Source organism: Bos javanicus, chromosome 11 (assembly GCF_032452875.1).
Source record: "Bos javanicus breed banteng chromosome 11, ARS-OSU_banteng_1.0, whole genome shotgun sequence".
Taxonomy (NCBI): domain Eukaryota; kingdom Metazoa; phylum Chordata; class Mammalia; order Artiodactyla; family Bovidae; genus Bos; species Bos javanicus.
Genome location: NC_083878.1, coordinates 100728461 through 100744844, shown reverse-complemented (window position 1 = coordinate 100744844; position 16384 = coordinate 100728461). Strand labels below are relative to the sequence as shown.

Here is a 16384-nt window from a genome sequence, read left to right as displayed (position 1 = left end):
CGTGTTCCACAAAAACATTGCAGTGTGGACCCCCGTGCCTTGATGGCTCCTTCTTGCCTGCTCCTTTGATAAAGTGCAGGGCAGGCAGACTTGGCCTCCTTTGGTCCCCAAGAACTTTTCCAGGCTGCTGCCCCATAAAGCAAGGATAGGCACCCCTTTCCAGAAGAGGGTTCAAGATCTTTCAGAATGATCAGTGAGCTGAGAAGGAAACGGTCTTTACGTGGGATTTCACATTCCCCGCATCTCCACCAGTCAGTAACTGAGGTCAATCACAAGACATCTTCCACAATAAAAGGAAGCGAAGATTTTAGGATTTTAGGTTGACGTGTGCAAACAGGAGTTCCGATTATATTCGCAGTTTATCAATTCGAAGTAATGTAACTGCAGTGCGACCTCAAAGTTCCTGGATTTCACGTGTCTTTTACTGGCTACGTTTCCTCCCTTTCAAGGAGAAAAACCTAAAGAGAAATATTCACAGGGGATGCTGTACAACGGTCAGTGAGGCTAAAGTCGTGTCGATTTCCACACATCGAGGAAACGTGGATCGGTCTTTGAATGCTCCTCCAGAACTTTTCCTGGGGAAGTCAGCCACCCCCTATCTTGGTGTCTCCATCTTCCAACAAATTTCCTGCCACACTAGCTGCCGCTCCTGCTTTTTCTCTACCCTGCTCTCCGGAAAAGGACACGGGTCACCCCGACTTCAGCGAGAGCTGGCCCTCTGACGAGAAGGAATGCATGGCCAGCAACTTTTTAAGTCCGCTTTTTAAAAGGCCTGTGAAACCAGTCCAGGCTTTTCCTCTGCATTAAAGTTTCTGGCTGGGCTGAGGCTGAGGGGGCCGTAGGTGACATTGGAAGAAGTCAGGGCATTACAGGCTCACGGGAGCAACGTGGGGGGGCGGGGGGGGGGGAGGCTGGGAGCGGGGGGAAGGGGAGGCTACTTGACAGCAGGGAGGGGATTTGAATGAGGGGGGCCTCCGAGGCCAAACTTGAGGCCGGGATTCGGAGTTAAGGGGCGGCTCGGGGGTAAAGAGGGAGGCTGCCGGGGCGGGGGGGCATGGGCGGCTTACTCCGGGGGGCGACGCTCCTCCAAGCCTCAGGAAACGGGGTGTCCCCAGGTCTGGGGAAAGAGACCACAACCCCAGGGTCCCAGAGCCGGGATGGAGCTGATAAGGGACGACGGGCTCTCGCGGCCCCGAAGGCGGGTAGAGGACAGAACGGGGAGGAGGCCCGGCCGCCTCAGCTGCCCCGAGCCTGGGGGGGGGGGTCTCTGTCCGAGACACCCGCCTCCCCCGGGCCCGAACGTGGCTACGGCCGCCGCTGCCAGGCAGTCACATCCCCCGGGCTCCGTCGCAAGACCCGGCCTCCCCGCCCAAGTAGGGGCCGTGGACAACGCAAGGCGGGCTCCTCAGCTGCAGGACCCAGGAACCGGTTCCGGCTCCGGCGCTGCTCAGGGACGGTCACCGACCCTCGCGGCCGCCATGATGGATTACTAGCCGCTCCACAACGAGGCCAGGCCCCGCCCCGGCCCCGCCCCCCGATGACGTCCGGTGCGCGCCTCGCGTGGGGACCGGGACCCTCCAGACACCGCTTTCGGAGACACTGCGGCGTCTTTCGGCTCTGGTCCCCCTGCCCTCCAAGGTCCGGCCCCGTACGACCTGTTAAATGTGGTTCTCCAGAGGGGCAAGGGGAATGGTAAGGAAGCTCCCGCCTCCCCTGCACTGCCATTGGCCCCCGAGAATCCGTGTCAGCTCCCTCTCCTGCACCCCATTGGCCGACGGAGCTAGAGCTCCCAACCAACCACTTTCGGCGTAGCCCGCGGGGCAGGCCGGAATTTGTGGTCCTGCTGCGCCCCCGCCCCTGTCCGCAATCGCCCGAGACTTGCCCTCTGCTCCAGGCTCCTGAGCGTCGGTCCCGCCCTCCTGGGAGCCAGAGGACTCTAGCCGGCCTCGCGCAGGGCTGGCCAATGTCTCCCCTGAGCGGGTTGGTAAGGCCGGCGAGGAACCAAAGCAAGGGGAAAACTGTGGATTGGATTTCCCCAGAACCGGAGTTGGATCGCTTCCTTGAGCTTCTTTAGAATTTAGCTCGCTCCTCGAAACCTACGTTATTTGGTGCCTCCACTGCCGCCCCTCACCAACTTCCACCTTGACTCCAAGAAGCATAAATATTAGAACGAGCGAAAAATAAAGAACTGGAGAGCGTCGACATATTGCTAACGAATTGTTTCTTTGGAGTATCGGGGAGCCCACTCATTAACAGCATTTTAAGAACTTTTCGGAGGCGAAGCATGATCATAGGTGTTTGAGAGAGAAGGAATCTTTAAACTTGTCCAGTGATGTCTGTCAACTTTTTCTCAATAAAACTGGGGAGGGGGGCGGGGTAAACAGTAGAAAAAGATTACACGATCTAATTTCAGGGGTGTACGCATAGTCACATGAAAACATGTTAGCCGCAACTGTTGAGTTTACAGAACTAGCTAATGACCCATGCAACCAGATCTACACATGCCATAACCCATTTTTATGCAACTAAAATGTACCCTCCTGGTTCCCTTCTTCACTCTCCACGTCTCCCCAGAGCAATGCACCTGCCAGGATATACCCATCTCTAAGGGAATATACTCATCACAGCTAATCTACACTGTGGTCTTCCGCTCTTCATAAACCATATTCTCATTTAGTCCTTACTGTATTGTAGCCCAGTAACACAAGTAATGTTATCCCCTGTATACAGATGAGAAAACCAAGTAAGATGTGAGTTACTGAAGGTCACTGGCCTAGTCATGTGACAATTTGAGCCCAGACTGATACTACTCCAAAGCCTTGAATTTTCTGTTGTATCATTCAATATCAAGTAACTGTTGATCTAAAGTTAGTTGATATTTTAGAAGTTGCTACTGATAGTAGGGGAAAACCAGTTGCATTATAGGTGTTCTATGTTCAGTTGTGTATTTTAGAAATATTTCTGCTGGATTGGGAAATGGTGATTTTATAGATACTGGCTTGTAAAAATAGAGTTCCTTGGAGGTACTGAATGTGAAGCAAATTCAGAAGCAGAATTTATATTTAGATGTTAACTAGGTTAGCTTTGCTCTATCACTGAGTAGTCTGGCTGATGAACATCATCCTGGCTTATAGATCAGTCTTCAAGTGTCAACACCCTGTTCCCTTAATTTACCCATCACCTTATCCTTACCATCATCCTTTCTCTTTGAAGATTTCACTTTTTATTCCTCTTCACCCTTTCATCATTTCCTACACATCTTCATTCTTCACTCTCTAGCTTAAAATTGACCAATCAAATCAGAACTCTAACCCACACTTCTTGAACTAATAAATCATTCACAAGCATTCAGCCCGTGTGCCAAGCATCGTCCTAGGTGCTGGGGTACAAATGAGGCGTGGGGGTGGAGGGCCTCATCCGTCTCCCACAGCAGACATGGGAGGGACAGGCAGTGTACAAAATGAGTAACAATCCAAAGTGTGGTCTCCATGCTGGACCCCATATCCTTTCAGTGTCAGTCCAACCCCTTCTCTCGAGGGTTGCTTCATGATCCATCCCGAGAGCTTAAGCCTACCGATCCATAGTTGCTAATGAGCTTTAATGAAGTCACTTTAATTATGTGAATGGCTTTCATTTATAAACGAGGGTCATATCAAACTTTACAGGTTACCATGAGAATCAAATGGGATTTTATTTCCCATAAATACTGAGACTAACTGTGCTTTAGAGGCCAGCAGCACTTGATTTAAAGGTTTATCCTACTTGCCATTTACTAACTGCCATTTTCTAGTTTTAGGTGAACCCCCAAGCTAGACTATATTTTTTTCCAGAGATGCACTGTGTAACACTATAGATGATACTCTTAAGGACTTAAAGCTAGAATCCAGAGCCCAGAAAATGCCTGACAGTCAGAAGTAAATAAATGTTGCCAAATTTGAATAAATCCCTTTAAGCTCATCATTAAGAGTGATGCAGTTCAGCCTAATTTTGTGCTCACGCTTATAAAGCAAAGCAACCTACACATTGCTAGAGGAATTCAGAACCAGTGTAAAAACTTCAGATTTTTTTTTAAATACCTACTGAAATTACGCTTAACAAGGGCACCCTCTAGTGGGCCACAAAAAAAAGTAGATACTCACCAAAAAGGTGTTTTGAGACTTAGGTAATCACTATTCAGGAAATACTGAGTGAACAGTATGGGCTGGCAGCTTGGGAGACCAAGTGAGAAGGGCAAACATTCAACGAACCCACTTATGGCTCTGATCAAAACCAACCCAAAGCAGGCATGCAGGCTCCCATCCTTCCCCATTCCCTTCTCCACAGGGACATACAACCTAGAACATGATCTCAAAAACAGGGAGCAAACCTACAGCTGCAACGTCCCCTGTCCAACTCAGCTGATGCACTCTTCAAAACAGGTGACAGACTGAATAATATTATGAAGACGTACAATTTAACAAAAAAGAGCTGAGTTATGTTTCAAAACCACCATATGCTCCACATTACTACTGAAACTGTCCTAGGTTTAAATTTTATTAGGTATTCTAGGTTTAAATTTAAGGTCCTCTGTCAGAAGAATTTCAATCTCCTAAGTCATCCTTCACCTGTACTTAACTCCCAAGTATTACACAGAATACAAGAACAAAAACAGTGATACCACATATATAAATTAAAAAAAAAAAAAAAAAAAAACCAGCTCACCAAATAGCACTCTCATATACTGACTTTAAAAGAACTGTTTACCCCAAACCCAAATCAGGGCACCATGTTTAGAAAGTCATTTGAAAAAGAATGCATAGGAATTCTAGCCATTCTCAGTGAGACAGAACTTCAATATCTTGTTTTCATCTTTCAACCCTGAATTATTCAAAAGTAAATGCATTGCTGCTTCAGTTATAGGAGGAAAACCTTTTCTTTTTCCATCTCCACCTTTTTACTTTGTTTTCATGTTCATCAGAGCACCCAAAACATTCATTCTCTCTCTCCTCAATTATTCAGCTTCTTATAGATCATCCTCAAAGGCAGAACAGATTAAGGCAGCCTGGCGGGGATGTACTTACATCTGTCACTAGGAGGAACATGTAACAGGAAATGAGATTCCAACCAAGCAAAAGGCTGCTTGGTCGCTGTGTTCTTCCACTGACTCTTGGGTTCATTTTACCAAGCTACACTCTTCAGTGTCATTCTCGCACTGCAGAGGAGGTGGGAATGGAGGCCAAGACAGACAACTGGGGAGATCAAACTGGGGGGATCAGGGAGGCTATGTTTTACATAGGGGCAGTTTCATGGGGCACTGTGCCTGGTGAGTTGACGGTGACTACAAGACAAAAGATTCCCCATATGATTCCAGGATAGGAGTGTATTCGGCTGGAACTCGGAATGCTTTTAAGGGCCTGAAACTACCTGTAGCACCCGAAGTCTGTGGGCAACTCAAGGGGTGGCAGCAGTAATCACCTGCCCCCTCGCTTTCCATTAAAACAGGAGAAAGCAGGTCTTCAAGGCAGAGGCAGCCCGATGTAGGTCCAGTGATGAATTTCCCGGTTCTTCACTGAGCTGCACGCAGGGACTGCCAGTCAGATTCTCCACCTCCAAGGACTGCTCTGCTCGGGTCCACACAGTCCTGGCCTTCAGGTGCTTCTTCTTACCCCTCCTGTTCCAAAAGCCTCTGGCGTGTTTCCATCACAATTTCCTCCATTATTTCTGGCTTTAAGATGTCTTTGATCTGAAAAAGAAAGGACAAAAGGTAATTTGTTCAACCAGTAAGCACACCATCAAGCCAACCCAAATGTAGAAACCAAGCCTGGCTAACACGAGCCTTCTGTTCTTCTTTCGTTTATCAGAGGCTACCTATTGCAAGAAAGGATCTGCTAGAACTAGCTTAATAAATCAGCAAAGTTCTCTGGGATATAGCTAACAAGAACAACAAAGCTATTACTCCAGCATTCACTAGAAAGGGAGCTAAAACTGGGATGGCCAAGATGAAGTCCAGGGGGTCGCTGTCATAAACCAGCCCCACCTGGCACCGCCAACTGCCCGCAAACCCTCACATGGACATCAGACAATGAGAATATTATTAGCATCTCGGGTAAAGCTCTACCAGTCAACAAGGGTGTCCACCAGGTGAGTTCACATTGATGGGCATGGTGAAGGTACGTGGCGGGGACATTGAGCGGATGACACGCCACGCCTGCTCACAGATCAGCAAGAAGGGGAGCCCTGGGTGGCATACCTGATGTGGAAGGGATGCTTCATAGCAGTACAGGATGCTGGTGTCATAGAGCATCATCCTCTGAGTTGCCAGTGAGACGATGCAGTTCCGGAGCCGGGAGATCACCTCTCGATCAGCAAGGGAGACCGGCTACCAGGGGAGGCAAACAGAATCAAGACCAGAACGAGTGAACGGTTACAGCAGATGACAGGACCCACTTACAGCTGAGGCGGGATCACGCTGGGACTCCAAACCAAGCAAACTGCTGACTCCAAGGAAGATGAAAAAGGATGGCACCTCCAGTGGCTTTTTGGCTGTTACCCTGCAACTGCCATCTGGGCCAACAGAGATCAAAGTCGCTGATTTCATCTCTCCAGAACAAGAGAGGGCAGCACGATGTTTTGAGCAGACTTCAGTGGAAATGCAAACCAGCTCTAACTACCGCCACACAGCAGGGAGAAACAGAGAGTGCCCGCCCCTGCCGCTGAAGCACAGTACCCATTCAGTGCCTCTCCATCCCAAAAGGGCAACAGCGGGCGGAGTGTGCTCACCTCCAGGTTTGCGATGAAGCCCCCTGCATCGTCTTCTTTGTGCTCGGGGGTTGGGTAGACCCAGATGAAGCCGTTGTTGCCCAGGATCACTGAGGCGCCGCACGGCAGGTCATGGAAGTGGGTCTTCTGCCGTTTCACCAGGGAGGGGGAGACCTGAACCAAAACGCCCTGACCTAGCTAAAAAAATATATATATCGTACATTAAGTCACTGTAGGATCCCCAATGAGGCGACTATAAAGCAGAGTACAGACTGTGTCCTAGGGAGGCTGGAATCGGGCTCCTTGCTGGTGACAACTGCCATGACATGCACATGCAAAATAAAGACACTTTCCAGAGACATGTGTCATTTACACATCCCAACAGAAGGTGACTTTCACTCTCTTCTCCACCATTTATTCTCCTTTGCGAGCGTCATCATGTTCTGATCCAGGGCTGGTGTGACGGCTGAGAGAGGGTGGAGCCAATGAGGATGTGGGCTTGAGCCTCTTGAGGGCCAAGGAGCACTGCTCTGTTCCACCTTGACCCCAACCGCCTGTCCTGCCCACGAGATATGCCACTGGAGAAGGGGACTGGCTGAGGGCTGGGCACAAATACATCCCCGGTCCTGGCAGGTGAGCTTAAGGCCCACATCCTGCAGAAGGCGCATCTGCTACAGGCCCCAGGCCCACAAAGATCAGCACAGGCAGTGCGCCTGTCTCCCCTCCTGATTCAAGGGTTCGGGTGTGGCGGCTGCAGCCACTCCACTGACAGGGAGGTTTCTTTTCCACTCAGGAATGAGAAAGTTCACCCAGACAAAGCCAAGACTAATGAGTCATCATTTGTTTGGGAAAACATGCTGTCATTAAAAAAATAAATAGCCTCAATAATGTCTGTCACCTTATAGCAAGAAAAGTAACAAAATTTCCTTTAGAGGCTCAAGTGACAAACCCATCTTTCCTAAAAATAATATCCATTTTCTTGACAGGACGTTTGTCCAAGGGCCGGGGGCCATCGTGTTTCATCAGTCCATGAGCTCCCTTGGCTGCAACTCAGCGCTGAGGCCATGCAAAGCCACCGCACCCCTTGGGAGAGAGCAGAGACAGCCGCGGGGCCAGGGCCCAGGGTCATAGGGGCTCTTTTGCCAGAACAATCTCCTCCGCAAAAAAAGGGTGAGTGTCGTCATGCTTTACTATGCTACCAGCCCACAACCGTGTGAGTCAGCACGTGCAATGCCAGCCTGTCAGCGCTTAACTTCCAGGTGCTTTAGGCCAGAATGCCAGAGACAGCTGGAGACCGGGAAATGGATTTGAAGTCTCACTCATCCAGAGAGAACACCCAAAGACCAACTTACTTTTCCGTATTTGAGACTCCTCGTGTGCAGAGAGACGGCTCCATCAGAGAACACTGCCTGGACCTCAGCCTGGTCGATGATGAAGGAACAAACACTTTCTTATCACCTGTGTCCCTGGTTCTCCCTCCACCCTCGCATCTGTGTCCACCAGTCCCGCCTACAGCTGTAGGTGGACTCGGAGGTCACACTGCTGTGACCTAATCTCTCCCCCTTGGCTGTCGTGAATATCCTGACATGAACGCCACCTTTTCTCCTTCCTGGGATGAAAGTTAACATCACCAGGAAACTTGGAGCTGGCTTCAAGCATGAGCCACCGTAAGTTACAAGACCCAAAAACCCGACTGAGCAGCAGCAGGTCTGAAGAAGAGCTGGAGCGTAGCCTGGGCTGAGGAGATGGGGTGGGGAGGGATAAATGAGGAATCTTGGAATAACATATACACACTGCTATGCATAAACAGAGAAACAAGAACCTACTGTCTAGCACAGTAACTCTACTCAATATTTTATAATAATATATATAGGAAAACAATGTGAAAAAGAATATACATATACTCATACATGTGCGTATATAACTGATTCACTCTGCTATACACATAAAGCTAATTGTGAGCATGCATGCTCAGTCGCTTCAGTTATGTCTGACTCTTCGCAACCCCCTGGACTGTAGCCTGTCAGGCTCTTCTGTCCATAAGATTCTCCAGGCAAGAATACTGGAGTGGATATTCATTGCCTTCTCCAGGGGACCTTCCCAACCCAAGGACTGAATTGAATCCTCGTCTCTTATGTCTCCTACATTAGCAGGTAAGTTCTTTACCACTAGCACCATATGGGAAGCCCCCAAAACTAACTATACTTCAATTTTTTTTTAATGTAAAAAGAAAAGAAAGAGACAGGCTGCAGCAGAAGCCTTGGCTCTTGGTCGAGGCCAAGATGACAAGTTTCTCCTGTGAGAGACCGACAATCCAAGCCCCATTCCCCAGCTCCACAGCAAACATAAATATGCTGGAATGCAAGGTGAAGGATACACTGATAAGGTCCCCTTCCTGTAAGAAACCTCTCATGGCCAACTCATCTTCTGCAGATCTTCGCCTCTGAAACACACAAGGAGAAGGCCACGTTAGGGAGTCCGACCCTAAACCAAGATCTTGCTCCATCTCTTCTTTTTCTTTCACTTTCTCCCAAGACCTCTGAAGGCAGCCACAGTGTACACACACCAGGGTAGGTAACCCGTGCCACTCAAAGAAGACAAAGCCATGACCACTACTTTCTGTCTTACAGACCTTCCCGTGGCTCCTCTTCTTTGAATAATATTCAGACTCCTTACGTGATTTGCCAAACCCCAATCGAGCCTACCTACTTGCCGTGGTGGCCCACCACGCTCCAGTATGACCGGCTACCTCCAGCTTAACTATATCTTTGCTCACACATTTCCGTTTATCTCAGATTCCTGAATTCATTGTTAAAATTCTAGCCATCCTTCAAGGATAGAATCAACTTCAACATTCATTTTTCCTATAAGCTTCTCGCGGGGAATTTAATCACGCCTTTTGTACAATCACACACTTGTTTACTCTTAGACTGCCGGGTATTTAGACCAGTTATCTCATAGTCCCTGCTCGTCTAAGCTCTTTCAGGAACTGAATCACGCCTCCTGGATCTTGGCATTCTCCAGACAGCTAAGCACCATGAGCCTCTCAGTAAATAGATGCTGGCCTGAAGATAAGGCTGAATCACAACATTTTACAAAAGCAAGCAGCTTAGGTACTATGGTTGTCTGGAATAACCCAATGTCATTCGATTCACGTAAAGCTGATTTGTAAACATAGTTTTTCAAGCAAGACCTTCACTGAGCAAAACTGACACACCCAGAAAAGGAAAATTATTAGCACCAAGCATCTGAGAGAGCTTCTCTCAACTCTCCTTTGGGATCTCCCCACAGACATCCCAGATTCTACCACACACCAACTGCTGCCTGAGTTGGGAGGCCTGGGCCAAGTGAAAAGCCTACGTGTACCCCCAGACAGCAAAATTCACAGCAGACGAACAGGAGTACAAGTGACAGCCTCAGTATAAAGCAAAGTCCTCTGGTGGCGCAAGGGACCCAGCACTCTCACCAGCAAGCTATACACAGTCCTAGCTGGAGATCCTTACCAGCTCTCCTCCGGGAAGGTTCATGGATGAGAGAAGCAAGACTGAATCCAGCCTGGAGTTGGTCTCCACCTTCCACCTCTTCTGTTGAACCTACAAAACAAAGGAACCCCACACCTGGACACACACTCCAAGGCCAGAGCTCACACTGTAAATGAACAATAACCCCCGATGGGACAAACCACTTACATCCAACTGTTTACAAACAAACCATTTACATCAAACTGTTTACAAACAAACTGTTTTCATCAAAGGTCACGTAAGAGCCAAACACAATGAATCCTTCTTTCGTGTAATTGCGTGTAATAGGATGACTATCTCATTCATTAGATCACCAGCTCACTTTTACTTTGTGAAAACCAATCTGCTAAGACTTTACCTCTGTGATTCTCCCCACTACAATGTCTCCCACTTCACCATTATATCTGAAAGAAAAAGCAGAAGGTCCTCCATCAGTGAAAAGACTCCATGACAAGACCAAGCATCATTTGAGATTTCAGTTAAAGAGCACGCAGGCCTGGATCAGGCACCACATTTGGTAAATTCACATGCTGTTCGAACTTAGTTTCAGGAACTGACAACTTCCAACGTTCCTATGCATATAAAGTCTCCATCAACTATTCTCACACCATTTATTGCAAGGAGTGCATTAAATCTGAAACCCCTTATTTTGTTAATTGCATGAAAAATGGATACGCGTGGGATATTTTCTGGTGGGCTCTGGAACACAGACAAATTCCGCATCAGCCAGAAGAGGAGAAAGGAAAGTGAGACAGGCACCACCCAAACTGGTCTACTCATGTCTCCCCCACCCACTGGCTGCATGTCTCGGACCCCTTTCCTAATTCCTCCTCCCAACTCTAATGATGAATTAGAGCCTCCACACTGAAGACTAAGTCCTTGGGCCTCTTCTCTTTCCAGCCCACACTCACTCACTTGGTGAGCTTACCCAGCTCGATGGCTTCAAATACCAAGGATGAGTCCACCACTCCCCTGAATTCAGGCTCTAGCTTTAGTCAACCACTGGCTACCCAGCACCTTCACTTACGTGACTAAGAGGAATCTGCATAAGTTACAAACCTCAAACAAAGCTTTCTAGCAGCCCCTTCAATTCCACTATAGCAAATGGATCCTCTCCCAATTGTCACCAGCCCAGGAAATAGCAATTCCACCCCTCTAGTTGCTCAAGCCACAGTCCTTGGAGTCTCTGGAGGAACCCTGTGTATTTCCCTCCTCCCCTCCCTCTCCTGCTCCAGGACAAGTCCAGCAGCAGATTCTAGAACCTCTATCTTACCAATGTAGGCAGAAAATAAAAAGCATCCCAAAAGAAGAAGTAAAACTATCTCTTCTCACAGACACAGTCCTACATGTAGAAAAGCCCACATACAAAATCCTACAGCTTTTCACGATAAATACACTCAGAACACAAAATACACGCAGAATTAATCACTATTCCCCACTTCTATGGCTATCACCTTAGTCCAAGCCACCATCAACTGAGATGATGAAAACAGAGCAGGAATCTGTCCCCACCCCCCAACAGCAGCCAGAGTGATTTCATTAAAACAGAAATCAGATCATGTCCTTCTTCTGCTCCACCTGCTCCAGGGCCTTCCTAGACTGCACAAAGTGGAAGTCAGAAACATTCATCGTGGCTTCAAGGCATGCAGACTGCCTACCTCACCTCTCTCATCTGCTCCTACTACTCGCCTGCTCACTGTTCCAACCCCACTGGCTTATGTTCTAGGGCTAACCTTTATTGAGCCCTCAAGGCAGGCGGCTCTCTGTGTACTTTATACACACTATTTCAGTGAATTCCAAGGAAGATCCTACCCAGGAGGTCAGGCAAGATCTCATTTTGCAGAAGAGGGAACCCAAGTTTGAAGAGGTCAGATATCGTAGGGAAACCTTTGAAGCCTGCCCTTACCTAGTCATCTCTACCCTTCCTCCAGTCATGTTCCCGAAATCCCAGACCTACAGCACGACAGGGCAGGGAGGGCTGTGGGTAGGGGGTGTGTCATGGCTGAAAAGACCTGGCTGTGCAACTCAGATGCCACAAAATACACACCTTTTGCTCTCACCTGGTTTTCAAAGCTTTTACACAGATCAACTTGTTTACTCTCTCCACGGAGCCAGCCACTGATGCAATGAGCTTCTCTTCCCCCATATAGGTTCCATGGCCCCTGTTGCAACAGGAAGATACAAAGGATACCAGGGTAATGCTTGAGGTGACCTCTCGCAGCCAGAACAATGTGTTCCTCAAACCTGATTCCTCCTGCCTCAAAGACAGGCTTTTGTGCTGGCTGCCACCTCTGCCTAAACACTCCTTCTTTAGAGTCCTATGTGGCCATCTCCTTCACTGTACTCAAGTCGACTCAAATGGCACTTTTTCCACCAGGCTTTCCTCGACTTTCCCATTTGTAATAGTCACCCGCCCTGTGGCTGCCACCCCCACCATATTTCCAACTTATGCTCCACTTACCCTGCTTGACTTCTTAATTTTTTTCTACTGAATTTACCAGCAAATATTCTGAATAACTTGTTTGTTGTGCTTATTTCTCTTCTGTCTCTCTCAGAACATAAAGTCCACCAGGACAGAGATTTCCTCTTTGTTCAATTTATACCCCAACCACAAATAATATTTATTGACTGCATGAATAAAGGACTGAATCTTAAGATTTCCTGGGAACCAATAATGCCAAACTAAGAGGTTAAAGGGCAATGGAATAAATGCTGTACCTCTCTCATATGCACATGGGGGGAGGGCGGAGGCTGGCTTATCAGCAGTGCTGACCCCTGTGATGGTGATAGAACGGTGAGTCTTTACTTTTTTCCATAATCATTATCCCTCATGTAATCCTTCCCTGGTGGCTCAGACAGTAAAGAACCTGCCCGCAATGCAAGAGACCTGGGTTGGATCCCTGGGTGGTGAAGATCCCCTGGAGAAGGGAATGCAACCCACTGCAGTATTCTTGCCTGGAGAATTCTATGGACACAGGAACCTAGCGGGCTACAGTCCACCGAGTGGCAAAGCGTCGGACATGACTGAGGGACTAACTCTTCCACACTTTCACTTTCATGGAATCCTCACCACTCTCTGGAATAGTTATTATCATTATTTTACAGACGAGGAAAGTGACCTCGGAGAGGTGATACAGCTAATATTGTGATGGCAGCAGGGCTGGAACCCCAGCTGCCCTTAAGTTGGAGCCTGCCCTCAGACTCAAAGTTATCTATTCTGGTGCATGTAACGTAATATATTTGCATGCCCCCTAAGCCCAAAATGGCAACCCGCTCCAGTATTCTTGCCTGGAAAATCCCATCGACGGAGAAGCCTGGTAGGCTACAGTCCAAGGGGTCGCAAAGAGTCGAACACGACTGAGCGACTTCACTTTCTTTGTTTAAGCCCAAAGACTCGTTCCAAAACCGTGCCCCTGACTAGGAGATGGAATGCTGAGGGCTAAGTGGACGAAGTCAAAAACGCCCACTATCCCTTACGCCGAAACCTGTGAAGAGGCCCCAGCTCCAGGTTCAACGAGGAAGGCTCAGAATCGGGGCCTGGGACACAGGAAGGTTTCGGGGCCGCTGAGGCAGCTGCAGACGGGGACATACAAGATGCAGGGAGTAGGAAGTCCGAAGTCTCGAAAACAAGGCAACTGAGATGCTCCGCAGATGCGCGGCGGGTACCGCGGGCACTTAGATGCAGAACACAGGCCCAGGTTTCACGTGGAGAGAGAGCAATGCAGCTGCCCCTTGCTGCCCAGAGTCCCCCACAACCCCACGTACCGCATGAAGCCTGTGTCCGTGGTGATCGTGTCCCCTGGCACCACTAGGTGCTTTTTACTCTCGCGGCCCAGGCTCTCGCTAAGGGGCTTCCGAGCGACGGGAAGCCTCATCTCCAACGCCATCTTGGCGCCAATAACTCGCGCAGGCGCAGCCCCACTCGGAGTCACGCTTTCCGTCTCCGCAATTCCCAGCCGTCGCTCGTAGGGGCGGGGCCTCAGAACAGCCGCCAATGGGAACTCACAGCCTGGCCTCCATGTTGGCTATTGGCAACCATTAGGTTAACACGAAGGGAAGGAAGGAGTCAAGTTGCCATTTTTACTATTGGCAAGGCTGCTCTTGTCAAATAATAAAATCTCAGGTTGCATAGCATTTGACTTTTCAGCAAAACTCTTGTGCTCATCCCACTTACTGTTTTCCAGGTTAGAAATAATTGTGAAATGGGCCTCTGAGTTTCCTTCCAATTCAAAGCTGCTGAAATCTCTCTCTCTTTTTTTTTTTTTTTGGTATGCGATTGACCAGGAGGATCAAGAGAAAAAAACACTATTTGGACAGAGGAAAGAGCCTCTTTTCGTACTGTTACTAGTAGCCCTTGAGTGCTGGTTCAGCACCAACCATCACCTACACCCCCAAACAGTGCTGCAGGTGCTGCTTCCATTCTTTCTTTTTTTTTTTTTTCCATTCTTTCTTAAGTGAGCTGATTTCCCTGGTATTTCTTTTGGAAAAAGCAGGAAACCGTCTAAGAACACATTTGAATCCTGCCAAGCGGGTGTATTTTGACAGGGAGGACAAATGGACACAATACAAAGATTTTCGCCTATATTTACTCACACAGAGAAATGAGCCAGGAGCTGTCCTAAGGGTTTAGTGATGAACAGATGGAAGGATATGTGGTTTTATCTAGGCGTCAGGAGTATTTCGCTTGTCCCTCTCTCCAGGTCCTACCCTCTCCCTCACCCTTGCCCTGCATGCTTTATAGCATTCACAACAGACTTAGTTTTAACCTCAGGGAATTGGAGGTGATAATTCTTCATGCAGGCGTCCCAGGTAGCTCTAGTGGTAAAGAACCCGCCTGCCAATGCAGGAGACATAAGAGACACGAGTTCAATCCCTGGGTCGGAAAGATGCCCTGGAGGAGGGCATGGCAACCCACTTCAGTATTCTTGCCTGGAGAATCCCATGGACAGAGGAGTCTGGTGGGCTGCAGTCTGTGGAGTCGCAAAGAGCTGGGCAAGACTAAAGTGACTTAGCACAGCACAGCCCAGCACAGGGATTCTAAACAGGATGAAATGAAATAACTTGCATCAGCACCACTCACTAAGACCAGTAAATTAAGTCTGTTTTCTCCTGAAGATCCATCAGACCAATAGCCTGGTAAATCTTCAAAAGGATAGCATTTCTTTCACCTAAGCGTGGCTACATTTGTCTAGAAAGCCAACCCTATAAGGTAGTCAGTGATGTAGATTCTAATTGCTCACAGGTAATCGGTAAGCAGACAGCCAGACACTTGCCCTCCTCCTTGCCTGGAGAAGGGGCTCACTTCAGTTCAGTTCAGTCACTCAGTCATGTCCGACTCTTTGCGACCCCATGGACTTCAGCACGCCAAGCCTCCCTGTCCATCACTAACTCCTGGAGTTTACTCAACCTCATGTCCACTGAGTCGGTGATGCCATCCAACCATCTCATAAGACAGCGGACAGAGGAGAAGGGGCTAGAGTCAAGAAACGTATGAGAAAGGGTGCGTCTGTTGAGTCTGCTCTCGACCAGAAGAGGGCGGTGGTGTCCTTTGAAGCAGTATAGCTCAGTCAGGCTGCCAGGCCTGGGAACGCTCCTAGACCAAGTTCTAGTCTTAGGTTATAGATGTATGCTGGATTATAGTCTTGACACTATCCAGTTTCAAGGAAGGATGGACATAACCATAACCCCTCCCGTTCTCACGGCACTATGCTTATGGAGCCTTTCACAATACTGGGATTGTGGATCTGTCTTAGTATATTGGCAGATTCAGTGTCTGGTTCAGATAGGGGGTACCTGTGACCCCTGCATGGTGGAAGGGGCCAGGGAGCTCTCTGGGGTCTCTTTTATAAGGCACACAATCCCATTCAGGAAGGCTCCACCTTCATGACCTAATCACTTCCCAAAGGCCCCCACCTCCTACTACCATCACCTTGGGGTTAAGATTTCATTTAGTCCACTGCAGGTCCCTTTTTAAAGAGGAGGAAACTGAGGCCCCGAAAAGGACTGGAATTCATACAGCAGTTGGTGGCAGGACCATGTTCCTCCTGACTGCACCTGCTTCACCCTAGAGCTTGCACATCCTGAGCGTCTGGTGCTTTGCATTGAGCAAACGTTATGTTATGGGA

The 16384-nt window shown here is 48.5% G+C and overlaps 3 protein-coding genes across 5 annotated transcripts in view; all 3 read right to left on the bottom strand.

The window, feature by feature from the left end:
- Positions 1 to 136, bottom strand: part of ABL1 (ABL proto-oncogene 1, non-receptor tyrosine kinase) — a 150145-nt gene extending 150009 nt beyond the window's left edge. Inside the window, exon 1 of the mRNA XM_061433849.1 lies at positions 1 to 136. Within this exon, the coding sequence (XP_061289833.1) occupies positions 1 to 136 (136 nt within the window).
- Positions 39 to 849, bottom strand: LOC133257652 (uncharacterized). The gene has a single exon (XM_061433854.1). The coding sequence runs from the start codon at positions 847 to 849 to the stop codon at positions 751 to 753; it is 99 nt and encodes a 32-aa protein (XP_061289838.1). The 3' UTR covers positions 39 to 750.
- A 3194-nt stretch (positions 850 to 4043) lies between these two features.
- Positions 4044 to 14178, bottom strand: EXOSC2 (exosome component 2). Of its 3 annotated transcripts, XM_061433852.1 has the most exons (10): positions 14025 to 14111; positions 12978 to 13034; positions 12320 to 12421; positions 10618 to 10663; positions 10242 to 10331; positions 9116 to 9181; positions 8091 to 8159; positions 6760 to 6936; positions 6230 to 6358; positions 4044 to 5722 (listed from the first exon to the last, which is right to left on the bottom strand). In XM_061433852.1, the coding sequence occupies exons 3-10, from the start codon at positions 12403 to 12405 to the stop codon at positions 5642 to 5644; spliced, it is 744 nt and encodes a 247-aa protein (XP_061289836.1). In that variant the 5' UTR covers positions 12406 to 12421; positions 12978 to 13034; positions 14025 to 14111; the 3' UTR covers positions 4044 to 5641. The 3 variants fall into 3 exon arrangements, with proteins under 3 accessions (XP_061289836.1, XP_061289835.1, XP_061289837.1); XM_061433851.1 differs by lacking the exon at positions 12978 to 13034 and having other exon boundaries at positions 14025 to 14178; XM_061433853.1 differs by lacking the exon at positions 10618 to 10663.
- Positions 14179 to 16384: the final 2206 nt, after the last annotated feature.